The sequence below is a fragment of the Cyprinus carpio genome, chromosome B19 (assembly GCF_018340385.1).
Source record: "Cyprinus carpio isolate SPL01 chromosome B19, ASM1834038v1, whole genome shotgun sequence".
In the NCBI taxonomy this organism is placed as follows: Eukaryota; Metazoa; Chordata; class Actinopteri; order Cypriniformes; family Cyprinidae; genus Cyprinus; species Cyprinus carpio.
Window position 1 is genome coordinate 795754 of NC_056615.1, and position 27500 is coordinate 823253.

Genomic DNA, 27500 nt, shown 5'->3' on the forward strand with positions numbered 1-27500 from the left:
TGTTGTGTTATGAGTGATAAAGTGTGTTTGCTTGCTAGTGTTATGAAAGAATGACATTATTTGAGGTGTTAATGAAGTGTTGTGTCAAGCTGAAAAAGTGACTTTAGTATTGAGAAATGTGTTCTAGTGCTTGTAAAAAACCTGTGTATGTAAGCTGTCTTCTCAGAAGTGAAGTGGGTAAGAGATCTGGGCCAAGTTGAGTATTTTTCTCTGTGGTGTGTCTCAGAGCTCAGCGTGTGCGTAAGCTGCATCCGGAGAGCGAGAACGCCACGCTCAGCGGCGGTGAGGACGAGGTCTCGCAGGACACCAGCTGCGCTGCGGAGCCGGGCCCCAGCCGCGCCAGAAGAGCGTCTGATGACTCCGGGGCCGAGGCTCCTGCTCCTGCTCCACAGCGCTCCGAGATCGAGCTCATATTCTGCCCACATCCCCTGCTGGTCAGCCACCAGCAGTACAGCCAGACAAGGTACAGCAGGCTTTCCTTACACAAACCAAGCCCTTCTCGGGGGGTTGCTGGGCTGCTTTTTCTCTAGGCTTGGTTGTGTTTATGGGGTGCGGTGCAACATTTCTTCATGCTTCAACATTTGTTCTACGCCACTGTCTCCATTGTTATTTGAACGGCTGGTTGACTTCCTGTTTCTATGATACCCCTTCCTCCGAAATACGGAAGTCATGGCCTAATGGTTAGAGAGTTTGACTCCTAACCCTAAGGTTGTGGGTTCGAGTCTCGGGCCGACGTTTAACGGTCATCAGCATCGTTGCTGCATGTTGCTGCATCAGCATTTGTTGCATGTTTCCGGGGATGGGGTTTATGTAAATTAATATCCTATTGTAGTTCCTACCAGCTGTTTTTGTAGGCATTAAACTGCCATAATTTTAAACACAATATCTCCGTTTGCGTTGAACTTTCAGCATCATAACTTTGCAGGTATTATTTATGCTCAAACAGCAACGTTACACACAAACTAAAGTTAAAAAAGTAAAATCACAATCAACCATCAATATTTTTGTTTTCCAATACAAATATCTAAACATCCTTAAATCAAGACACGTTTAATTGAGATGCCAAATTACATTTCTGAAACTGAGCAAAATTGAGTTAAAACGAGAACAAACACCTGCCAGTAGGTTTTACCTTTGAATTAAGTTGATATTTTTGGCACACTTTTTGCTTCTCCAGTAAATGACTTGATTTAAGAATCTTTAGACGTTTTCCACTAGAAAACAAGACGAATTACTGAGGTACAGTGAGGTCATTTCCACATTCTGGTGGTTGGACGCGAAGCTATTCAAGCCTTGCGCTATTTTGTTTTTCTTATTTTATTTTATTCTTTTGTAAAACAAATCCTGAAGTACTGGAAATCTGTTGGAAGTTGTATTTTTACTTGGAACTTGGAAGTGTTGCTAACACAAGACACTGACGTATTGTTTTCTATTCGATTTATATCTTAAGCTTTCTTTACTTGGTCTTGAAAATGCCTTAGGCGCCAGAGGCCCTCCACCTCCCCAGCTCCACCTGTATAGATCTGCTGTGGGGGTTATTCATGTTATATGTGCAGCAGCAGTATTTCTTACATGCTCACAGCAGCAAGTCTCGGTACTTAGCAGCGCAGCACAGTGGTTTTCAAGCTTGTTCCTGGGGACCCACAGCTCTGCACATTTTGCATGTCTGCAGAGCAGTGGGTCCCGAGGAACAGGACTGAAAACCACTGGCGTAGTAGAACTGTTCCACCAAGACTAAATACAATAGCTCTGTCATGTACATTACCATTCCAATCCCTCCGAGAGTCGTCTCTACCAGACTTCCACTAGGCCAGGATGAGATCTTTCCTCCAGAACATGTCAGTACCTGATTTAACACGCACCAGTCGCTCCTCAAGCTTTACGGATGGGAATGTAATCGGGTACCTTTCTCCCTTCTGCTCACAGATACGTCAAAACCACAGCCAAAGCCACGGTGGACCACCTGTCGAAGTACCTGGCTCTGCGCGTGGCTCTGGAGGAGGGTTCGAGCGGCACGCCGGAGGGAGCTCTGCGGGACGTCAGCGAGAAGCAGTTCACCATCTACATCAGCACAGCGGCGGGACAGTTCACCGTGAGTCCGAGCGCTGCTGCGGTCAAAGCAATCCCATGCTGCCTTGCCCTGTCCTCACCCTCTCTGTCTTTCAGACACTGAACGGCTCGCTGACGCTGGAGCTGGTCAACCAGAAGTTCTGGAAGCTCTGCAAGCCTCTGGAGCTCTTCTACGCCCCTACAGACCAGAACCAGACGCCTCAGCTGCGACAGATGGACGAAGAAAACCCAGGACAATCAGCTGTAGCCTGAAAGACTCTTTCTGTCCTGCTGTACTGAGGTCAGCACAGGTTCAGTCAGTCCCCACTGAAGGAGTCGCTCTTGTGTACAGTAGCTCCTGCAGTGAAGCTCAGGCCAAGTTAAAGGGATAGTTCACCCCAAAAATGAAAATTCTGTCATTAATTACTCACCCTCATGTCGTTCCAAACATTTAAGATCTTCGTTTATCTTCAGAAACAAATTAAGAGCTCTCTGACCCTCCATAGACAGCAACACAACTGCAATGTTCCCATGTCCAGAAACGTAGCAAGGACATCAGTAAAATAGTCCATGTGACATCAGGGGTTCAACCGTAATTTTACGAAGCTACACAAATACTTTTTGTGCACAAAGAAAACAAAAATAACAATTTATTCAACAATTCTTCTCCCCCCGAGTTACTGTCTTCCGCAATTTTGGAGAGTATCACAACGCATACACACGCTTTTCCTTAAGTGTAAACAACGCTGATTACGTTCTGGGGTACTCTCCAAAATGTATATACATTGTAAATACTCTATGTATTTTCTAGTCTAAAATGAGCTCACTATGGAGCCTAACGTGTGCTAATGTCTTCTTTACTACTTAGCTGCCAAAAAAGTGAAGCACATGGCTCATAATTTTACATTTTCCTGGTCGAGGGGGATGTTATTTGACATCACTAAAATAAAATTTTGTTGGTTGAACATTTAATATTGTATTTTAAATGCATTTTTCTTAGCGTCATTTATACATGACGAGGGTTAAAGTTGAAAATCTAAATGTGTAAATAAATCTGTATGTTGTAAATGTGTCCTGTCAGGTAAGAGAAGTTCTTCACACACCTTCATGTAAACAGGGAGGTGGTCAAATCTCAGCTTATACTAGTGACATAATACCATATGTGTACAGATTTAAGAGAAGTCTGTATGGAAACATCTGCAGATTGTTTTCTGTGCTTGTTCGTTTCTAATTTATTTCATTTACTCGTTCATTGATTTATATGCTTGTTTTCACCATCACTTCACTTTCCTCCTGCCTCTTGGGTTGACAGAAGACGAGATGAGCTGCTGACAGCTAACCATGAGCTACTGTTTAAATGGAAGCGACTGCTTATTATCTTAATCTAGTGACAACCCTCATATTAAGGTCATAATTCTGTTGTACAGGTTTTTCTAAATAGCCCAGGCTACCTCTGGTTAGAAATGACAGAGAAACAGAGTAATGGACACCTTCATGAGAATGTTTTTTTAAGGTGGTCACATTCCTGAATCTGAATTGAATGGAATCTTGTTTCCACCGCAAAAGAAAAAAGAAAGAAAGAAAGGGAATTGCAGCTTCTTTCCCCTCACAGTTCTGAGAATAAAGTCCCAATTACAATCACAATTAGTTATTTTGTTTCGGTAGCAAAAAAAAAAAAAAAAAAAAAAAAAAACAATTTTAAGAAGAAAAAAAAAAAGTCACAATTGTTTTTTTAATCCAGTGGTGGAAACAAGCTTCCATAGAATTGAAGTCAGAGGAACAGAAATGATCCAGAAGTCAGAGGAATAACTGTATGTACTGGTTAAAATGGTCATTTTCATTGTTACTTTCCCAACTAGTTTTTGTACATACTCGCCCATGCCTTGAAAAACGCCCTTATTGCTTTTTTTTCATCAATAAAGAACAACACATTTATACTATAAGACTGTTGAACTGGACAAATCTGGAGTCTTGAAGATCAGGCTAATGACTAGAGATGCCCTTAACCCTCTGGAGTTGTGGGTTAATTTAGACTGAAGAAAAAAAAAAAGTTTGAAATTTTTAAAAATTGCTACTTCATTAGAATTGTATGAAACTCTGTGATTTTAAATGGGTGTTTCTGCAACTGCGGGCACTTGAAATTTTAGATTTATGTTAAAATTTGTCATATGATGCTTTATAAATAAATTCACAGTGTTGTTACACACTTTTGACAAAAAATATAATTAATGATTAATGTGATTTAGTATAAAATTAAAAAGCATTTATAGGTCAAAACACCATTTTTGTTAATGTCCCACAACTCTGGTCACAATGTTGATACGTAAAATAAGCTAATTGAATAACAATTTGACATCATTTCAAATGGAATTGTTTAATATACATGTTAATTTATAGCATCTTAAATTTTTTTTAGTATTATTTACTGATCATAAATGTGCCTCTCCCACACTTTTGAGTCCTGTCCGCAACAATGAAAAAAGGCTTTTATTATGAAATTTTATCAAAGACAAACAAGTCTAGTTTCTATGGAAACAGAAATTATCCCAATTGGGCCACCTCTCTACCTCAGTCACAAGATCCCAAAAATATAAGGTACATATCATCTTTTCGGTGTCAGTTTTTATTGTGTGTCCTTACCATACAGCTTAGTAATTCTGTACTTTGAACTACATTTTAAAAAATAAATGTATATTACTGTCTAATTCATGTATATTAAGATGCTAGGAGTCAAAACTTGTGTAGTAGACATTGCTAGCTTCCAATTAGCTGCAATATTAGCAACAGTGTCATTTCTGCAACATATATTTACCGCAGCAAATTTAGCTGATGCGGTAGAGACAATTTCAAGGTTTACTGTATATTCATTTTCGATTTTTTTTTTTACTGTATTTGTTATTGAATTACTGTATATTAAATTACAAATATTCAATCTATATGTTTTCTGTTTCTTTAACTGTTGTTCTCAACAGTAGCCTGTTTTTGATTTCTTAGCACTTTAACATTGTGTCCTTTTCTTGAGAGACATCATCAGGAAACACGGTGTTAGAAAAACTAAAAGCTCTGCATGTAATGACCTAGAACACTGTCTAAAGGCCTGTTCACACCAAGAACGATAACTATAAAGATAACTATAAAGATAACGATATTAGTGTCCACACCAGCGAACGATATCTTCTGTTTATTCTAGTGTCACGCTCGTCTGCCGCTTTAAATTCTCGAGCGCGTTACAGCAGGATGGATTCTGATTGGTTGTCAATTTTTTATCGTTCATCAGCTGGAAAAAAATCGTTTTGAAAGTGATTCCAACGATATCGTTTTTCTTTGTCTTTATCGTTATAGTTGTGGTGTGGACTCTGCTGTTCTTTAATACTGAAAACGATTTTTAGAACTATATCTTTATCGTTATCTTTATAGTTATCGTCCTTGGTGTGAACGGGCCTTAACACTTGATGGCTGCTCTGTCAATTCTTCGTCATTAGTTAGGAACCTAGGTGTGCTATTTGATAGCAATCTTTCCTTAGAAAGCCTTAGAAAGGTTAGATTATTGTAATGCTCTATTGGGTGGTTGTTCTGCACGCTTAGTAAACAAACTCCAGTTAGTCCAAAATGCAGCAGCTAGAGTTCTTACTAGAACCAGGAAGTATGATCATATTAGCCCGGTCCTGTCAACACTGCACTGGCTCCCTATCAAACATCGTATAGATTTTAAAATCTTGCTTATTACTGATAAAGCCCTGAATGGTTTAGCACCTCAGTATTTGAACGAGCTCTTGTTACATTATAGTCCTCCACGTCCGCTGCGTTCTCAAAACTCTGGCAATTTGATAATACCTAGATAATACCTAAATCTAGATTAAAGATCCATCTCTTTAACCTGGCTTACACATAGCACACTAATACGCTTCTAATATCCAAATCCATTAAAGGATTTTTAGGCTGCATTAATTAGGTGAACCGGGAACACTTCCCATAACACCCGATGTACTTGCTACATCGTTAGAAGAATGGCATCTACGCTCATATTAGTCTGTTTCTCTCTTATTCCGAGGTCACTGTAGCCACCAGATCCAGTCTGTATCCAAGTCAGAGTGTCACTGCAGTCACCCGGATCCAGTACGTATCCAGACCAGATGGTGGATCAGCATCTAGAAAGGACCTCTACAGCCCTGAAAGACAGCGGAGACCAGGACTAGAGCCCCAGAGACAGATCCCCTGTAAAGACCTTGTCTCAGACGACCACCGGGACAAGACCACAGGAAACAGATGATTCTTCTGCACAATCTGACTTTGCTGCAGCCTGGAATTGAACTGCTGGTTTCGTCTGGTCAGAGGAGAACTGGCCCCCCGACTGAGCCTGGTTTCTCTCAAGGTTTTTTCTCCATTAAGTCACTGATGGAGTTTTGGTTCCTTGCCGCTGTCGCCTCTGCCTTACTTAGTTGGGGACACTTCATTTACAGCGATATTGTTGACTTGATTGCAAATGATTGCACAGATACCATTTAAACTAAACTGAGATGATGACATCACTGAATTCAATGATGAACTGCCTTTAACTGTCATTTTGTATTATTGACACACTGTTTTCCTAATTAATGTTGTTCAGTTGCTTTGACACAATCTGTTTTGTTTAAAGCGCTATATAAATAAAGGTGACTTGACTTGACTACTGACACAAGATGACATTCCCCAGCTCTGCTTTTTTTTTTTCATACTTTATTTGCAAAAAAATAAAAATAACACTTAAGTTGAGATGATTTACACATTGAAATTGCAACATCTGTCATAAAAAGCTAAATGTTATCTTTAGTGTGTAATATGGAAACAATTGACATCTAAGGTTACTGTCTAAATTTTACGTCATAGAGAAAACAACCAAGAAATCCCTTATTGTATATTATTTTTTAATATCATTTTTTACAAAACATTTTTATAGAAATTAAAAAAGAAAAATTTATATAATGAACATTATTGTAACGCTGTGGTAAGGACATTTAAGAAGAGTTGAAAAACATGTTCCAGATTAAAATCTTAATGACTTAATGCAATTTTGTTAACTTTTATATATGTGTTATAGACTCTGATGGTTACAATTAAAATTCACATGGGGTTGATTATTTTTTCAATTTCGGAGAGTCAAAAGTGCCTGTAGTTGCAGAAACACCCATATATATATATATATATATATATATATATATATGCGTATGTATATATAGGTATGTGTGTATATATGTGTATGAGTAGGTATACAGGTGCTTCTCAATGAATTAGAATGTTGTGGAAAAGTTCATTTATTTCAGTAATTCAACTCAAATTGTGAAATTTGTGTATTAAATAAATTCAATGCACACAGCCTGAAGTAGTTTAAGTCTTTGGTTCTTTTAATTGTGATGATTTTGGCTCACATTTAACAAAAACCCACCAATTCACTCTCTCAACAAATTAGAATACTTCATAAGACCAATACAAAAAACATTTTTAGTGAATTGTTGGCCTTCTGTAAGTATGTTCATTTATTGTACATGTACTCAATACTTGGTAGGGGCTCCTTTTGCTTTAATTACTGCCTCAATTCGGCGTGGCATGGAGGTGATCAGTTTGTGGCACTGCTGAGGTGGTATGGAGGCCCAGGTTTTTTGACAGTGGCCTTCAGCTCATCTGCATTTTTTGGTCTCTTGTTTCTCATTTTCCTCTTGACAATACCCCATAGATTCTCTCTGGGGTTCAGGTCTGGTGAGTTTGCTGGCCAGTCAAGCACACCAACACCATGGTCATTTCACCAACTTTTGGTGTTTTTGGCAGTGTGGGCAGGTGCCAAATCCTGCTGGAAAATGGAAAATTAAATCAGCTGGTCAGTAGAAGGAAACATGAAGTGCTCCAAAATTTATTGGTAAGCGGGTGCAATGACTTTGGTTTTCAAAAAACACAATGGACCAACACCAGCAGATGACATTGCACCCCAAATCATCACAGACTGTGGAAACTTAACACTGGACTTCAAAGCAACTTGGGCTATGAGCTTCTCCACCCTTCCTCCAGACTCTAGGACCTTGGTTTCCAAATGAAATACAAAACTTGCTGAAGTTTGAAAAGAGGACTTTGGACCACTGCGCAACAGTGCAGTTCTTCTTCTCCTTAGCCCAGGTAAGACGCCTCTGACGTTGTCTGTGGTTCAGGAGTGGCTTAACAAGAGGAATACAACAACTGTAGCCAAATTCCTTGACACGTCTGTGTGTGGTGGCTCTTGATGCCTTGACCCCAGCCTCAGTCCATTCCTTGTGAAGTTCACTCAATTTCTTGAATCGATTTTGCTTGACAATCATCATAAGGCTGCAGTTCTTTCAGTTGGTTGTGCATCTTTTTCTTCCACACCTTTTCCTTCCACTCAACTTTCTGTTAACATGCTTGGATACAGCACTATGTGAACACCCAGCTTCTCTGGCAATGAATGTTTGTGACTTACTCTCCTTGTGAAGGATGTCAATGATTGTCTTCTGGACAACTGTCAGATCAGCAGTCTTCCCCATGATTGTGTAGCCTAGTGAACCAAACTGAGAGCCATTTTGAAGGCTCAGGAAACCTTTGCAGGTGTTTTGAGTTGATTAGCTGATTGGCATGTCACCATATTCTAATTTGTTGAGATAGTGAATTGGTGGGTTTTTGTTAAATGTGAGCCAAAATCATCACAATTAAAAGAACCAAAGACTTAAACTACTTAAGTCTGTGTGCATTGAATTTATTTAATACACGAGTTTCATTTACATTACATTTAACATTTAATCATTTAGCAGATGCTTTTATCCAAAGCGACTTACAAATCAGAATAGAAGCAATCAGATCAACTAGAAAACATCAACGGTATACAAGTGCCATGACAAGTCTCAGTTAGTCTAGTACAGAACACGTAGCCAGGGTTTTTTTTTTTTTTTTTAAGAATGCGATAGACAAGAAAAGAAAATGTAAGTAGTAGTATTAGTTGCTTCAGTGCTGGCGAAAAAGATGAGTCTTTAGATGTTTTTTGAAAATGAGTAAAGACTCAGCTGTTCCAATTGTGATCGGGAGGTCATTCCACCAGCTGGGCACAGTCCAGGAAAAGGTCCGTTAGAGTGATTTTGAACCTCTTTGGGATGGCTCCACAAGGCGTCGTTCACTTGCAGAGCGCAAACTTCTGGAGGGCGCATAAGATTGAACAAATGAGCTTAGGTATGTTGGTGCCGTGCCAGTGGTCATCTTGTAGACAAGCATCAGTACCTTGAATTTGATGCGAGCGGCTACTGGTAGCCAGTGTAACCTGATGAGGAGAGGCGTAATGTGAGCTGTTTTTGACTCATTAAAGACAACCCTCGCTGCTGCATTCTGGATCAGTTGCAGTGGCTTGACAGTACATGCAGGAAGGCTTGCCAGAAGAGCATTACAATAGTCAAGTCTGGAGAGAACAAGAGCTTGGACAAGAAGTTGGGTGGCTTGCTCTGACAGGAAGGGTCTAATCTTCCTAATTTTGTATAAGGCAAATCTGCAGGACCGGGTCATTGTAGCAATATGGTCTGTGAAGCTTAACTGATGATCCATCACAACTCGCTGTCCTGGAAGGAGTTATGGTTGACGAACCCAGCTGTATAGAGAAGTTGTGATGAAACGATGGGTTAGCTGGAACCACCAGCAGTTCTGTCTTAGTAAAGTTGAGCTGAAGGTGATGGTCATTCATCCAGCTAGAAATGTCACTCAGACAGGCTGAAATGCGAGCAACTACCGTCGGGTCATATGGTTGGAATGAGAAGTAGAGTTGAGTGTCATCAGCATAGCAGTGATAGGAAAAGCAATGCTTCTGAATGACAGATCCTAATGACGTCATGTCAAGTCAAGTCATCTTTATTTATATAGCGCTTTAAACAAAAAAGATTACATCAAAGCAACTGAACAACATCAATTAGGAAAGCAGTGTGTCAATAATGCAAAATGACAGTTAAAGGCAGTTCATCACTGAATTCAGTGACGTCATCATGCAGCTCAGTTCATTTTAAATAGTATCTATGCAATAATTTGCAATCAAGTCAACGATATCGCTGTAAATGAAGTGTCCCCAACTAAGCAAGCCAGAGGCGACAGCGGCAAGGAACCAAAACTCCATCAGTGACAGAATGGAGAAAAAAACCGTGGGAGAAACCAGGCTCAGTTGTGGGGCCAGTTCTCCTCTGACCAGACGAAACCAGCAGTTCAATTCCAGGCTGCAGCAAAGTCAGATTGTGCAGAAGAATCATCTGTTTCCTGTGGTCTTGTCCCGGTGGTCGTCTGAGACAAGGTCTTTACAGGGGATCTGTCTCTTGGGCTCTAGTCCTGGTCTCCGCTGTCTTTCAGGGCTGTAGAGGTCCTTTCTAGGTGCTGATCCACCATCTGGGCTGGATACATACTGGATCCGGGTGACTGCAGTGACCCTCTGACTTGGATACAGACTGGATCTGGTGGCTAAGGTGACCTCGGAATAAGAGAGAAACAGACTAATATGAGCGTAGATGCCATTCTTCTAACGATGTAGCAAGTACATCGGGTGTTATGTGAAGTGTTCCCGGTTCCAGTTTACCTAATTAATGCAGCCTAAAAATCCTTTAACGGATTTAGATATTAGAAGTGTATTAGTATGTTATGTGTAAGCCAGGTTAAAGAGATGGGTCGTTAATCTAGATTTAAACTGCAAGAGTGTGTCTGCCTCCCGAACAATGATAGGTAGGTTATTCCAGAGTTTGGGCACTAAATAGGAAAAGGATCTGCCGCCCGCATTTGACTTTGATATTCTAGGTATTATCAAATTGCCAGAGTTTTGAGAACGCAGCGGACGTGGAGGACTATAATGTAACAAGAGCTCGTTCAAATACTGGGGTGCTAAACCATTCAGGGCTTTATAAGTAATAAGCAAGATTTTAAAATCTATACGATGTTTGATAGGGAGCCAGTGCAGTGTTGACAGGACCGGGCTAATATGATCATACTTCCTGGTTCTAGTAAGAACTCTAGCTGCTGTATTTTGGACAAACTGGAGTTTGTTTACTAAGCGTGCAGAACAACCACGCAATAGAGCATTACAATAGTCTAACCTTGAGGTCATAAACGCATGGATTAACATTTCTGCATTTGACATTAAGAGCATAGGCCGTAATTAAGATGTATTTTTGAGATGGAAAAATGCAGTTTTACAAATGCTAGAAACGTGGCTTTCGAAGGAAAGGTTGCTATCAAATAGCACACCTAGGTTCCTAACTGATGACGAAGAATTGATAGAGCAGCCATCAAGGCTTAGACAGCGTTCTAGGTCTTTACATGCAGAGCTTTTAGGCCCTATAATTAACACCTCTGTTTTTGCAGGATTTAGCAGTAAGAAATTACTCGTCATCCAGTTTTTTATATCGACTATGCATTCCGTTAGTTTTTCAAATTGGTATGTTTCACCGGGCCACGAAGAAATATAGAGCTGAGTATCATCAGCATAACAGTGAAAGCTAACACCGTGTTTCCTGATGATATCTCCCAAGGGTAACATGTAAAGCGTGAAGAGTAACGGCCCTAGTACTGAGCCTTGCGGTAATTCATACTGCACTTGTGAACGATATGATACCTCTTTATTCACTGCTACGGAATGATGGCGGTCACATAAGTACGATTTCAACCATGCTAATGCACTTCCATTAATGCCAACAAAGTGTTCTAGCCTATGCAAAAGAATAGTGTGGTCAATAGTGTCGAACGCAGCACTAAGATCCAATAGCACTAATAGAGAGATACAACCACGATCATATGATAAGAGCAGGTCATTTGTAACTCTAAGGAGAGCAGTCTCAGTACTATGATACGGTCTAAATCCTGACTGGAAATCCTCACAGATGCCATTTTTCTCTAAGAAGGAATGTAATTGTCAGGATACTACCTTTTCTAGTATCTTGGAAAGAAAAGGGAGATTCGAGATTGGTCTATAATTAACTAGTTCTTTGGGGTCAAGTTGTGGTTTTTTGATGAGAGGCTTAATAACAGCCAGTTAGTAGGTTTTGGGGACATACCCTAATAACAATGAGGAATTAATAATAGTCAGAAGAGGATCTAGGACTCCTGGAAGCACCTCTTTTAGGAGCTTAGATGGAATAGGGTCTAACATACATGTTGTTGGTTTAGATGATTTAACAAGTTTATACAATTCTTCCTCTCCTATAGTAGAGAATGAGTGGAACTATTCCTCAGGGGATCTATAGTGCACTGTCTGATGTGATACTGTAGCTGATGGCTGCATGGTTACAATTTAATCTCTAATAGTATCGACTTTAGAAGTAAAGTAGTTCATAAAGTCATTACTGCTGTGATGTTGAGGAATGTCAACACTTGCTGATGCTTTATTTTTCGTTAATTTAGCCACTGTATTGAATGAATACCTGGGGTTATGTTTGTTTTCTTCTAAAAGAGGCGAAAAGTAATCAGATTTAGCAGTTTTTAATGCTTTTCTGTAAGATAGGGTTACTTTCCCTCCAAGCAATACGAAATACCTCTAGTTTTGTTTTCCTCCAGCTGCGCTCCATTTTCCGGGCTGCTCTCTTTAGGGTGCGAGTGTGCTCATTACACCACGGTGTCAGACTGTTTTTCCTTAACCTTCCTTAAGCGTAAAAGGAGCAACTGTATTTAAAATGCTAGAAAAGAGAGAGTCCATAGTTTCTGTTACATCATCAAGTTGTTCTGAGGTTTTGGATATGCTAAGGAATTGGGATACATCAGGAAGATTACTTACAAAGCAGACTTTTGTGGTAGAAGTGATGGTTCTACCATACTTGTAACAAGAAGTAGAATTTACAGTTTTAGCTGTATAAAGTTTGCACAAAACTAAATAATGATCTGAGATATCATCGCTTGGCTGCATAATTTCAACACCATCAACATCAATTACATGTGACAGTATTAAATCTAGAGTATGATTTTGACAATGAGTAGGTCCTGAGACGTGTTGTCTAACCCAATAGAGTTCAGAATGTCTATAAATGCTGATCCCAATGCATCTTTTTCATTATCAACGTGGATATTAAAATCACCAACAATTAAAACTTTATCTGCAGCCAGCACTAACTCGGATGTAAAATCAGCATATTTTTTAATAAAGTCTGTATGGTGCCCTGGTGGCCTGTTTACAGTAGTCAGTACAAACATCAACATTAACATTAACATTTGATTCTCTGGATAATGTTATATTAAGCACCAACACTTCAAACGAGTTATACTTGAAGCCTGCCCTCTGAGAAATCCTGAAAACTTTGTTATAAATTGAAGCAACACCTCCCCCTTTACCTTTTGGACGTGGCTCATGTTTATAACAGTAATCTTGGGGTGTAGACTCATTTAAAATAATGTAATCATCAGGTTTTAGCCATGTTTTTGTCAAACAGAGTGCATCTAGATTATGATCAGTGATCATATTATTTACAAAAAGTGCTTTCGTAGAAAGTGACCTGATATTCAATAAGCCAAGCTTTATCATTTGTTTATCCGTATTGCATCTGTTTTTTTTATTTGTTAAACCTCAATTAAATTGTTACTCTTAAATTGGTTTGGACGTTTTTTTGTATTTTCTAGCCCGGGGAACAGACACAGTCTCTATAGTGTGATATCTAGGTGAAAGAGTCTCTTTGTGCTGAGAATTAACTGACTTCTGTGACTGGAGGCGGCTAGCAGACGGTCGGTTTAGCCAGTCTGTCTGCTTCCTGACCTGGGCCCCAGTTAGTCAAGTACAAACTCTAAGACTATGTGCGATATTTCTAGAAAGAAGAGCGGCACCACCCCAGGAGGGATGAAGACCATCTCTTTTCAACAGGTCAGGTCTGCCCCAGAAGCTTGTCCAATTGTCTATGAAACCTATGTTATTCTGCGGGCACTACTTAGACATCCAGCCATTGAGCGATGACAATCTGCTATGTATCTCATCACCACGGTAAGCAGGGAGGGGACCAGAGCATATTACAGTGTCTGGCATCGTGCTTGCAAGTTCACACACCTCTTTAATGTTATTTTTAGTGATCTCCGACTGGCAAAGTCGAACATCATTAGCGCCGGCGTGAATAACAATCTTACTGTATTTACGTTTAGCATTAGCCAGCACTTTTAAATTTGCTAAGATGTCAAGCGCTCTGGCTCCCGGTAAACATTGGACTATGGTGGCTGGTGTCTCTATTTTCACGTTCCGTACAATAGAATCGCCAATAACTAGAGCACTTTCATCAGGTTTCTCAGTGGGTGCTTCACTGAGTAGGGAGAACTTGTTTAATGTTTTGATCGGAACAGAAGAGTGGTGTTTAGACCCGCGACTATGCCGCCTCACAGTCACCCAGTTGCCCTGCTGCAAAGGCCCTGTTACCGGAACCGATCAATGTACAGGACTCCCTGAGCTAGACGCATCCAAAGCCGTATCTAGAGCCCTCACATTCTTACCGTCCTCAATTAAAGTTTGGATGCGTGTCTCTAATTCTGAAATCTTCTCTGTCAGCCTAACTATTTCCCTGCATTTATCACATGTGAATCCCCTCGTCACCGACAGAGATAGATAAACTATACATGTGGCAAGCAGTGCAAATAACAATAGCAGGAGAAGCCATTACTCACCGTGCTTGATGAAAGATTCTTACCACAGTTGTTTGATGAACTTGTGAAAACCGGAGAGAGAGAGTAGCGAGAGAGAGGAGAGGAGGAAAGAAAACAGCGATAGGCACAAATGGAAATGCTAATGACAAGCTAACGAGTGCTAACGCCCATGTAGATGGAGAAGAGAAGTGGTCCAAGTACTGAGCCTTGAGTAACCCCAGTAGCAAGAAGTTGTGACTTAGACATCTCACCCCTCCAAGACACCCTGAAGGATCTATCATAAAGGTAGGACTTAAACCACTGGAGTGTGGTTCCAGAGATGCCCATCTTTCTGAGGGTGGACTGGATAATCTGGTGATTAACAGTGTCAAAAGCAGCAGACAGGTCCAGCAAGATGAGTACTGAGGATTTTGAAGCTGCTCTTGCCAGTCGCAGGGCTTCAGTAACCGAGAGCAGAGCAGTCTCAGTTGAGTGGCCGCTTTTGAAGCCAGATTGGTTGCTGTCCAGGAGGTTGTTCTGTACAAGAAACATAGAGAGCTGGTTGAACACAGCTCGTTCAAGTGTCTTTGCAATGAATGGAAGAAGGGATGTAGTTTTCTAGAAGTGCTGGATTTAGAGATGGTTTCTTCAGCAGTGGGCTTAAGGCCAATTTATACTTCTGCGTCGAGTGTACGCCGTAGTGTACGTCGTAGGCTACGCACGTAGGCGACGCCGTCGTGAGCATTTATACTTCTGCGTATGTCTGTTTTGCTCTGCAGTTACACCGCCGAAACGCTAGTTGACGCGAGCGGGTTCCACTGTTTACATTCCTCGATCCTCGCGGGCTTCTACGAACAAAGTCTTTGTAATCTCCCGAAGAGGAGTCATACAGATGGCTGTATTTCCTCACTTCTTCAATTAATCGCTCGGTCACTTGGTCACTTTCCATGTTGGCTCTTCACTGAATTTCGGAATTTAAAAATGGCGGGCGGTCCAGAGTGCAGAAGATCATTCCGGAAATGCGTAGGAGGAAACGTGATACTACCAAGCCGACCAATCACAGATCTTGCAGTCCGTGTCGTCGCGACGTGTAGTTACATTTTTGAGGAGGTGCGCGTCAGGGTACGGCGAAGGGTACGACGTATGGTACACGTCAATGCGTATGCTACGCCGTACCTACTACGCGCACCCGACGCAGAAGTATAAATTGGCCTTTACCCGAGCCTGCTTAAATGCTGAGGGAAATGTTCCAGAGTGAGGAGAGGAGTTGATAATGTGAGTAAGTGAAGGTATTACTGAAGAAGAAATTGCTTGGAGGTGAGTGGGGATCGGATCAAGTGGACAAGTAGTAGGATGACTGGACAGGATAAGTTTGGAAACGTCCGTCTCTGAGAGTGGAGAGAAGGAGGAGAGAGAGTGTGCATTAGTCGCTGTGAAGTTATCCTCAGTCTGCGGTGTGGAGAGAATTGGTCACTGATGGTTCTTGTCTTATTTGTGAAGAAGAAAACTGCAAAGTCGTCAGCTGTAAGAGTCGATTGAGGAGGAGGTGGAGGCGGATTAAGAAGAGAAGAGAAAGTTTTGAAGAGTGTCCGAGCATCACAACAGTTGTTTATTTTGTTGTGGTAGTATGATGTTTTAGCAGTGAGGACGTTTGCAGAGAAGGAAGAGAGGAGAGACTGATACACACTGAGGTCGGTAGAGTTTCTTGATTTATGCCATTTCCTCTCTGCAGCCCTGAGTTTAGAGTGATGTTCACGGAGAACATCGGACAGCCAGGGGGCAGATGGGGTGGTGCGTGGTGGTCTAGACGACAGTGGGCAAAAGTTGTCCAAGCAAGAGGTTAGAGTGGAGCAAAAAGTGTCCGTAGCACTGTTCGTGTCCAGAGCTGAAAACTGAGACAGTGAAGGAAGTGAGGATGAAACCATAGAGGATAGGTGAGATGGAGAGAGTGAGCGTAGGTTCTGTCGAAAGGTGACCTGCGTTGGAGTGTGTGCCGCTTCAGGAGTAAGTGCTAGGTTAGCAGTAATGAGGAAGTGGTCTGAGGTGTGCAGTGGAGCAACTAAAGAGTTGTCCACTGAGCAACAGCGTGTGTAGATGAGGTCCAGTTGGTTGCCTGATTTGTGAGTCCCTGTAGTAGACACTCGCTTGAGATCTAATGAGGCGAGCAGAGTGTTGAAGTCAGCAGCCTGGGGTTTATCTAGGTGGATGTTGAAGTCACCAAGCAGTACCAGAGGAGTACCATCTTCAGGATAGTTTGATAGTAGCACATCCAACTCCTCCAAGAAGTTTCGCAATTGACTTGGGGGACGATAAATGACCCCAAAGTGGATTTTAACAGGGTGGGTTACAGTAATTGCATGTGATTCAAATGAACCGTTACCTGTAGGTAGTCTCAGTTAGTGCCATGAGGTTGAGACCGGAATGAGTAGCAATAGAAGAAATGAAGTCTGCTTTGTTAACAGCAGACTGGCAGTTCCAGAGACCAACTGGAATAGAGAGCGTAGTAGTAGAGGTCAGAGGGACAGGCCGTAGATTTGTCGGGCAGACCTTCCTTCGACGTACATAGCGTGCTCTCCGAGTGTTAGTAGTGAAAGTAGAGATCTGAAAGCACATAGTGACTACAAGTGACCAAAATAAGTATTTGAGGACAAGCTGTTACGGTACGCAGGGACCGGAGACAGAGAATGACAGGGAATAATGTTTATTCGACACAAGCAGAGGTGAAGGAGAACAATGGTGAATTAAACTGAAGAAGTAAGGTGAGCAATGCGTGAGGATGTGGTGCTGGTGTCTTGGGAGGTGAGATGATCCGAGAGGTAGTAGCTTGAGACAATAGAGGATAATGACACACACACACACACACACGATGGGAACAGAAGGCCACTGGAGATCGCTGGATAGAGGTAAGTAAGGTATATGGTTAGTCCTTAGAGTTAGCAGGTAGGTTTGACCTAGTTGCGAACGAGACCGGACAGTGACTGCGTGTGTGACTTTTGAGTGCTGGGGAGATTGCAGGTAGATGAGGAGCAGGTGAGTGTGATTAGTACTCAGGTGATGGCGTGCACTGTGATTGGGTGGTGTTGGAGCCTGGCGTGTCTGTGACACAAGCTATACAAATATTAAAGGGGAGAAAAGCAATACTCAAGTGCCCTGTCGGTGTCCTTGCTCGGTGGAGTCGCGCAGGTCGAGTCGATGGTCTTTACACGAGGAGGCTTCACACGAGGGCTTCCCGACCGCTCCCGCGGTTAAACCTACCACTTATATATTTGCCTGATTACCTGTGATTGAAGTCAGCTGTTCACTCCTTCCTATTTAGCAGACCGAAACTGGGCAGTCCCGCGATAGGCAAACGCAAAACCAAGGTACCAGGGTAAGACACACAGTAAATAAAGCAAAGTTTTCCTAGCAATGACGATCACGCAGTAGTCTGAGAAAACGAGGCAAAACACTAACAAACTGCTGTCCTTATCTGTTGCTCGACTGTTTCACAATTTGAGTTGAATTACTGAAATAAATGAACTTTTCCACAACATTCTAATTTATTGAGATGCACCTGTGTGTGTGTATATATATATATATATATATATATATATATATATATATATATATACACAGGTCCTTCTAAAAAAAAATAGCATATTGTGATAAAAGTTCATTATTTTCCATAATGTAATGATAAAATTAAACTTTCATATATTTTAGATTAATTGCACACAAACTGAAATATTTCAGGTCTTTTATTGTTTTAATACTGATGATTTTGGCATACAGCTCATGAAAAACCCAAAATTCCTATCTCAAAAAATTAGCATATTTCATCCGACCAATAAAAGAAAAGTATTTTTAATACAAAAAAAAGTCAACCTTCAAATAATTATGTTCAGTCACGCACTCAATACTTGGTCGGGAATCCTTTTGCAGAAATGACTGCTTCAATGCGGCGTGGCATGGAGGCAATCAGCCTGTGGCACTACTGAGGTGTTATGGAGGCCTAGGATGCTTCGATAGCGGCCTTAAGCTCATCCAGAGTGTTGGGTCTTGCGTCTCTCAACTTTCTCTTCACAATATCCCACAGATTCTCTATGGGGTTCAGGTCAGGAGAGTTGGCAGGCCAATTGAGCACAGTAATACCATGGTCAGTAAACCATTTACCAGTGGTTTTTGGCACTGTGAGCAGGTGCCAGGTCGTGCTGAAAAACGAAATCTTCATCTCCATAAAGCTTTTCAGCAGATGGAAGCATGAAGTGCTCCAAAATCTCCTGATAGCTAGCTGCATTGACCCTGCCCCTTGATAAAACACAGTGGACCAACACCAGCAGCTGACATGGCACCCCAGACCATCACTGACTGTGGGTACTTGACACTGGACTTCAGGCATTTTGGCATTTCCTTCTCCCCAGTCTTCCTCCAGACTCTGGCACCTTGATTTCCGAATGACATGCAAAATTTGCTTTCATCCGAAAAAAGTACTTTGGACCACTGAGCAACAGTCCAGTGCTGCTTCTCTGTAGCCCAGGTCAGGCGCTTCTGCCGCTGTTTCTGGTTCAAAAGCACACGCCTGTGCACGGTGGCTCTGGATGTTTCTACTCCAGACTCAGTCCACTGCTTCCGCAGGTCCTCCAAGGTCTGGAATCGGTCCTTCTCCACAATCTTCCTCAGGGTCCGGTCACCTCTTCTCGTTGTGCAGCATTTTTTGCCACACTTTTTCCTTCCCACAGACTTCCCACTGAGGTGCCTTGATACAGCACTCTGGGAACAGCCTATTCGTTCAGAAATTTCTTTCTGTGTCTTACCCTCTCGCTTGAGGGTGTCAATGATGGCCTTCTGGACAGCAGTCAGGTCGGCAGTCTTACCCATGATTGCGGTTTTGAGTAATGAACCAGGCTGGGAGTTTTTAAAAGCCTCAGGAATCTTTTGCAGGTGTTTAGAGTTAATTAGTTGATTCAGATGATTAGGTTAATAGCTCGTTTAGAGAACCTTTTCATGATATGCTAATTTTTTGAGATAGGAATTTTGGGTTTTCATGAGCTGTATGCCAAAATCATCAGTATTAAAACAATAAAAGACCTGAAATATTTCAGTTGGTGTGCAATGAATCTAAAATATATGAAAGTTTAATTTTTATCATTACATTATGGAAAATAATGAACTTTTTCACAATATGCTAATTTTTTGAGAAGGACCTGTATATATGTGTGTGTGTGTGTGTGTGTGTGTGTGTGTGTGTATGGGGTGGGGGGTTAATACAGGCATGGCTGCACCATGGTACTACAGATTATTTTTCCCCCACAAGGTGAAACAAATCTGCCTCAATGGGTCTGCCTCAACCCTATGGATATTAAATACTTCTGCTCTAATTTTTACTTAAATACTGCGTTAATTGAAAAAATCTGTAACAATTTTTTTTTTTTTTTTCATTTTACACAGAACATAGTCCATAATTTAAAACGTCATTGAAATTAAATATAGTATATTCATTTGTGATGGCTAAGGCCACACTTAATAATTGGGCTAGTTTCTTTCAATTGTTCTAGTTTCCTTTTTAATTTATTTCATTTCTTTGTAGGAAAAATTTATTTTAAGGGATTCATTGTTTGTTCGCTTGTTTATACATTTCTATGCATTTATTTTGTTTCTGTAATATTATACGTGCACATTAAAGATCAAAGGGCGACACAATAATTCATTACTGGAGCGCACGCTGTGATTGCGTAAAACCACAACTAGACAAGATATGGGTTCATATTTTCTTTAATTGTTTGAATGAGTGTGTATCTTACCCATGGTTCTTCCGGGGATCCATGACTGCAGCATGGAACAAAGGTTTGTTATTAAAAGGCAGCATTTCCTGCTGTCCTTTATATCCTTTGCTAGGAATTATGGGAAATGTACTCTTGGGTACCACATGGGTTTGGATTGTTCATTTTAATGTGTTATTATAAAGGGCATTCTTTCCCGTTTATTATTGCTTAATGGTGAATGGAATTTCATGTTTATAGAGTTTATTTGTATAGATTACACATTTCTTTTTTCATTGAGGTTTGATGTACTGAATTGAGACCCCCTTTAATTATAAATTGGTTTGATCTGATGTTTTGTGATAAGGGTGTGATTTTTCTATGGCTGACTTAGTTCTGGTGAGGGATCACTGGAGAAACATCAGAGGCCCAGAACTCAGTAGTGCTGATATTTTATTTACCAGTTAGTTTCCTCATTTTCTTTGGGTTTTTCACAGTTTTCCCTGCACCTTTGTGATCAGTACATGAGCGTGGCAGTTAATAAAATGTAAATTTGAAGATTCTGTGAATGCCTTTTGAAAATTTTAATGGCAGAGCCCTTACATCGTTTCACAAAAATAACATTACACCATTATGGCCTCCGGTCAGTTTCAGCCACAAACACAAGCGTGACTCCCAAATGAACAATCCCAGAGGGTTAGGTGCCCTCTCAGTGTCTTATAAAGGACCAGTATCAATCATCTGAGGTTCCTCATGGTCTTAATGGAGAATTAACAGATTACAGCTATCCTGGTAACCCAGACTTCAGTGAAGACAGAGAGCAGGACACAGAGTGACAAAACAGTTGTGTTTTATTAAAGGTTTACTTCTTCTTGGACACTCCCACAGTTCGGCCGCGGCGACCGGTGGTCTTGGTGTGCTGACCGCGCACACGCAGACTGGAGGAGAGAAGAGACGAGAGTGAATCAAACACGCCATCACATCACATCTGCTCATCAGAGATCTCCTGTTGAGCGAGCAGATCCTACAGGAGCTCATTATCTGAGTGTGCGGCGGGAAACTCACCCCCAGAAGTGACGCAGGCCGCGGTGAGCTCTGATCTTCTTCAGACGCTCCAGATCTTCTCTCAGTTTGTTGTCCAGACCGTTAGCGAGGACCTGCAGAAAACCACATCAACACTCATCTCCTGCACACAGAACAGCCGAGGACACTGCACTCCAACGCCACGCTACTAGGGTCTCATTCAGAAACACCGCGTACGCACAAAATGGCATCAAAATATGCGTATGCATTCTTCCACGCACATATTGGGATTTATAAAAAAATAAACTTGGCGTAAATGTTCACACCATACAGATTTCCAACCCTGCTCCTGGAGAGCTACCATCCTGCAGACTTCAGTTCCAGCACACCTGTCTGTAATGATCAAGTAGCCCTGAACACCTTGATTAGCTGCTTCAGGTGTGTTTGATTGGGGTCGGAGCTGAAATCTGCAGGACAGTAGCTCTCCAGGAGCAGGGTTGGAGACTCCTGTTCTAGACCATGCACACAAACTCTTTTTCCTGGGGTGAGAAAAGTAATGAAGTGAACGACGGTTTTAAACCGTTTTCATGTTGATATTCACATTTACATTAAATACCCCACTCTCATTAATGGAGATGAGCACTGACGTTACAACGTCATTATGCAGAAGTTAAACCAAAATTATATAAATTTAGACACAGGCCTATTTGTAATACTATTTGGCCAGGGGAAAAGAATGAGGTCAGCTATACTCTAAAATATGCTATTTATCCGAAACCTAAACGGTTTCATTTTTATGGATATTTTGATATTTATTTTAAAACAAGGATACTGGATGATTTTTCCAATAAAAACTGTGGCAGAAATGGCATTTAGTCCGTATGTCATATTTCCTTAATGTCTTGTATCTTTGACGGTGTTAAACATGGTGTCACGTGGATGGAACATGCATGGAAATTAGGTTATGCATAATAAAATATTGTGTTGTAAGCCTCACATATGGTGATTTCTGGGAGGAGATGCACGTACAATCTTCCCCTGACTGGGATTTCTGCACAGGTTCTTGCGTAAAATCTAGCTTTTGTCGTATATACACTTTTAGGATGAAATCTACGGAGAGTTTTATAAATGAGATCCCAGGTGAGTTTAGGAAACGTTTGCAGGTTTAGTTCCGATGCCATTATTAGACTTGTTAATGCAAAAAACCTGCTACAGGTTCATACATTTACACTGACTGTTTAGGACAGTGTTTTTCACGAACCGCACAGCTTTTCTTCTTAGCATGGTAGTGAGGAGGTTTTTACCTGTGGTCACCATGATATACAACACTATAGAGGATCTGTAGACTCATGTTAGTGTGCAGCCCTGTATTCAGATTTAGCACGGGCTCCGCTTATTATATATTAGATTTTTTTAAATCAGTTCAGTCATGCAAGTCATTACACAACCTACCAAACGTCACACTGCAGTTACAAAAGAACAAGCAATCAGACAAGCCCTGATTATGAAGCTGAAGACCTGATTCTGCAGTTAGAAAAGTACCTGGCTGTATTTCCCGTCTTTAACGTCCTTCTGTCTGTTCAGGAACCAGTCAGGGATTTTGTACTGGCGAGGATTCTGCATAATGGTCACCACCCTCTCCACCTGTCAATCAATCAAGAACAGCTCAAATAAACATTACTGTAAACACCCATCAAGGGTACACTTAAAATCACATGCCATTTTCATTTGAGGCTTTTCACAATATGGTTCAAAATAACTGATGTTCTTGCTAGTTTGTCAAAAGCTAAATTTCAATTGTACCACATTTCAGAATGTTCTCCAGCGACTGATTTTAAGCTTCTTCAGTTTCAATAAAGAACAATAAAGTAGTTAACTTAATTTCTGTCAATACTGTCAGCTTGATAGCACAGACACTACTGAAAGAGAGCTGAACTGGATGACAATCACTGAATCAATGAACTGTCTTCAGCTGAAAAATGACTCTGTTATTGTCCTCTTCCAGTTTCTGGTGACACTGTGAGCACTATATAAATAAAGGGGACCTGACTGAAGCTAAAAGCTCTGTCTGCTGGACTGTTTACAGGTGAATGTGTGTTTTGAAGAGCAAGCGCACCTCATCATCAGTGAGTTCTCCAGCTCGCTTGCTCAGATCGATGTCTGCTTTCCTCAGAACCACATGAGCGTACCGCCGACCCACACCCTGCAGAGCACAGAGAGTTAGAACACACACACACACACACACACCCTGCAGAGCACAGAGAGTTAGAACACACACACACACCCTGCAGAGCACAGAGAGATAGAACACACACACACACCCTGCAGAGCAGAGAGTTAGAACACACACACACACACACCCTGCAGAGCACAGAGAGTTCAGAACACACACACACCCTGCAGAGCACACACACACACACACCCTTGCAGAGCACAGAGAGCACAACACACACACACCCTGCAGAGCAGAGAGTTAGAACACACACACACCCTGCAGAGCACAGAGAGTTAGAACACACACACACCCACCCACCCTGCAGAGCACAGAGAGAGTTAGAACACACACACACACACAGCACACACAGAAAACACACACACACCCTGCAGAGCACAGAGAGTTAGAAACACACACACACACACACCCTGCAGAGCACAGAGAGTTAGTTAGAACACACACACACACACACACACACACACCCTGCAGAGCACAGAGAGTTAGAACACACACACACCCTGCAGAGCACAGAGAGTTAGAACACACACACACACACACCCTGCAGAGCACAGAGAGAGTTCAGAACACACACACACACACACACACACACACACCCCCTGCAGAGCACAGAGAGTTCAGAACACACACACACACACACCCCCTGCAGAGCACAGAGAGTTCAGAACACAAACACACACACACACACCCTGCAGAGCACAGAGAGTTCAGAACACACCCACCCAGCAGAGCACAGAGAGAGTTCAGAACACACACACCCTGCAGAGCACAGAGAGAGTTCAGAACACACACACACACCCTGCAGAGCACAGCAGAGAGTTCAGAACACACACCCACCCAGCAGAGCAACACAGAGAGAGTTCAGAACACACACACACCCTGCAGAGCACAGAGAGAGTTCAGAACACACACACACACACACACACAGAGCAGAGCACAGAGAGTTCAGAACACACACACCCTGCAGAGCACAGAGAGAGTTCAGAACACACACACACACACACCCACCCTGCAGAGCACAGAGAGAGTTCAGAACACACACACACACCCTGCAGAGCACAGAGAGCGTTCAGACACACACACACACACACCTGCAGAGCACAGAGAGAGTTCAGAACACACACACACAGACACACAGTTCAGAAACACACACCACCCTGCAGAGCACAGAGAGTTCAGAACACACACACACACACACACCCCCTGCAGAGCACAGAGAGTTCAGAACACACACACACACACCCCCTGCAGAGCACAGAGAGTTCAGAACACACACCCTGCAGAGCACAGAGAGAGTTCAGAACACACACACACACCCTGCAGAGCACAGAGAGTTCAGAACACACCCACCCAGCAGAGCACAGAGAGAGTTCAGAACACACACACACACACACACACCCTGCAGAGCACAGAGAGAGTTCAGAACACACACCACAGCACCACACACACACACACCCTGCAGAGCACAGAGAGAGTTCAGAAACACACACCACCCTGCAGAGCAGACAGAGAGAGTTCAGAACACACACACACACACCCCCTGCAGAGCACAGAGAGAGTTCAGAACACACACACACACACACACCCTGCAGAGCACAGAGAGAGTTCAGAACACACACACACACACCCTGGAGAGCACAGAGAGAGAGCACAGAGAGAGTTCAGAACAAACACACACACCCTGCAGAGCACAGAGAGAGTTCAGAACACACACACACACACACACACACACCCTGCAGAGCACAGAGAGTTCAGAACACACCCACCCAGCAGAGCACAGAGAGAGTTCAGAACACACACACACACCCTGCAGAGCACAGAGAGAGTTCAGAACACACACACACACCCTGCAGAGCACAGAGAGAGTTCAGAACACACACACACACACCCCCTGCAGAGCACAGAGAGAGTTCAGAACACACACACACACACACCCTGCAGAGCACAGAGAGAGTTCAGAAACACACACACACACACACCACCCTGCAGAGCACAGAGAGTTAGAACACACACACACACACACACACACCCTGCAGAGCACAGAGAGTTCAGAACACACACACACCCCCTGCAGAGCACAGAGAGTACACACACACACACCCCCTGCAGAGCACAGAGAGAGTTCAGAACACACACACACACACCCCCTGCAGAGCACAGAGAGTTCAGAACACACACACACACCCGCAGAGCACAGAGAGAGTTCACACACACACACACAGCCAGAGAGTTCACACCCTGCAGAGCACAGAGAGAGTTCAGAACACACTCACACACCCTGCAGAGCACAGAGAGTTCAGAACACACACACAAACTGCAGAGCACAGAGAGTTCAGTTCACACAACACACACCCTGCAGCACAGCACAGAGACAGTTCACACACACCTGCAGAGTACACACACCCACACACCCTGCAGAGCACAGAGAGTTCAGAACACACACACACCCTGCAGAGCACAGAGAGAGTTCAGAACACACACACACACACACTGCAGAGCACAGAGAGTTCAGAACACACCCACCCAGCAGAGCACAGAGAGAGTTCAGACACACACACACACAGCACACACACCACACACACACACACCCTGCAGAGCACAGAGAGAGTTCAGAACACACACCACCCAGCAGAGCACAGAGAGAGTTTCAGACACACACACACACACACCCTGCAGAGCACAGAGAGAGTTCAGAAACACACACACACACCCCTGCAGAGCACAGAGAGAGTTCAGAACACACCACACACACACCCTGCAGAGCACAGAGAGAGTTCAGAACACACACACACCCTGCAGAGCACAGAGAGGGTTCAGAACACACACACACACACCCTGCAGAGCACAGAGAGAGTTCAGAACACACACACACACACCCTGCAGAGCACAGAGAGAGTTCAGAAACACACACACACACACCCTGCAGAGCACAGAGAGGACACACACACACCACTGCAGAGCACAGAGAGAGTTCAGAACACACACACACACCCTGCAGAGCACAGAGAGAGTTCAAACACACACACACACCCTGCAGAGCACAGAGAGAGTTAGAACACACACACACACCCTGCAGAGCACAGAGAGAGTTAGAACACACACACCCTGCAGAGCACAGAGAGATAGAACACACACACACACCCTGCAGAGCACAGAGAGTTAGAACACACACACACACACACACACACACACACCCTGCAGAGCACAGAGAGTTAGAACACACACACACCCTGCAGAGCACAGAGAGTTAGAACACACACACACCCTGCAGAGCACAGAGAGTTAGAACACACACACACACACACACCCTGCAGAGCACAGAGAGTTAGAACACACACACACACACCCTGCAGAGCACAGAGAGAGTTAGAACACACACACCCTGCAGAGCACAGAGAGATAGAACACACACACCACACAGAGTTCCACCACCCTGCAAGAGCACAGAGAACACACACACACACACACCCTGCAGAGCACAGAGAGTTAGAACACACACACACACACACCCTGCAGAGCACAGAGAGTTCAGAACACACACACACACACACACACCCTGCAGAGCACAGAGAGGTTCAGAACACACACACCCCCTGCAGAGCAGGAAGTTCAGAACACACTCACACAACCTGCAGAGCACAGAGAGTTCAGAACACACACACACACACACACACACACCCTGCAGAGCACAGAGAGTTCAGAACACACACACCCTGCAGAGCACAGAGAGTTCAGAACAAACACACACACACCCTGCAGAGCACAGAGAGTTCAGAACACACACCCTGCAGAGCACAGAGAGAGTTCAGAACACACACACACACCCTGCAGAGCACAGAGAGAGTTCAGAACACACACACACACACCCCCGCAGAGCA

At 42.8% G+C, this 27500-nt stretch overlaps 2 protein-coding genes across 2 annotated transcripts in view; one reads left to right on the top strand and one right to left on the bottom strand.

Moving 5' to 3' along the window:
• LOC109085226 (E3 ubiquitin-protein ligase RING2-A-like) overlaps positions 1-3629 on the top strand; it is a 7796-nt gene extending 4167 nt beyond the window's left edge. Inside the window, exons 5-7 of the mRNA XM_042744790.1 lie at positions 227-463; positions 1927-2092; positions 2167-3629. Coding sequence (XP_042600724.1) covers positions 227-463; positions 1927-2092; positions 2167-2322 — 559 coding nt within the window. The 3' untranslated portion in view covers positions 2323-3629. The remainder of the gene's footprint in view (positions 1-226; positions 464-1926; positions 2093-2166) is intronic.
• A 17570-nt stretch (positions 3630-21199) lies between these two features.
• Positions 21200-27500, bottom strand: part of LOC109067638 (40S ribosomal protein S18) — a 7744-nt gene continuing 1443 nt past the window's right edge. Inside the window, exons 3-6 of the mRNA XM_042745936.1 lie at positions 23506-23592; positions 22932-23033; positions 21432-21523; positions 21200-21304 (exon numbers count right to left, since the gene is read on the bottom strand). Coding sequence (XP_042601870.1) covers positions 21229-21304; positions 21432-21523; positions 22932-23033; positions 23506-23592 — 357 coding nt within the window. The 3' untranslated portion in view covers positions 21200-21228. The remainder of the gene's footprint in view (positions 21305-21431; positions 21524-22931; positions 23034-23505; positions 23593-27500) is intronic.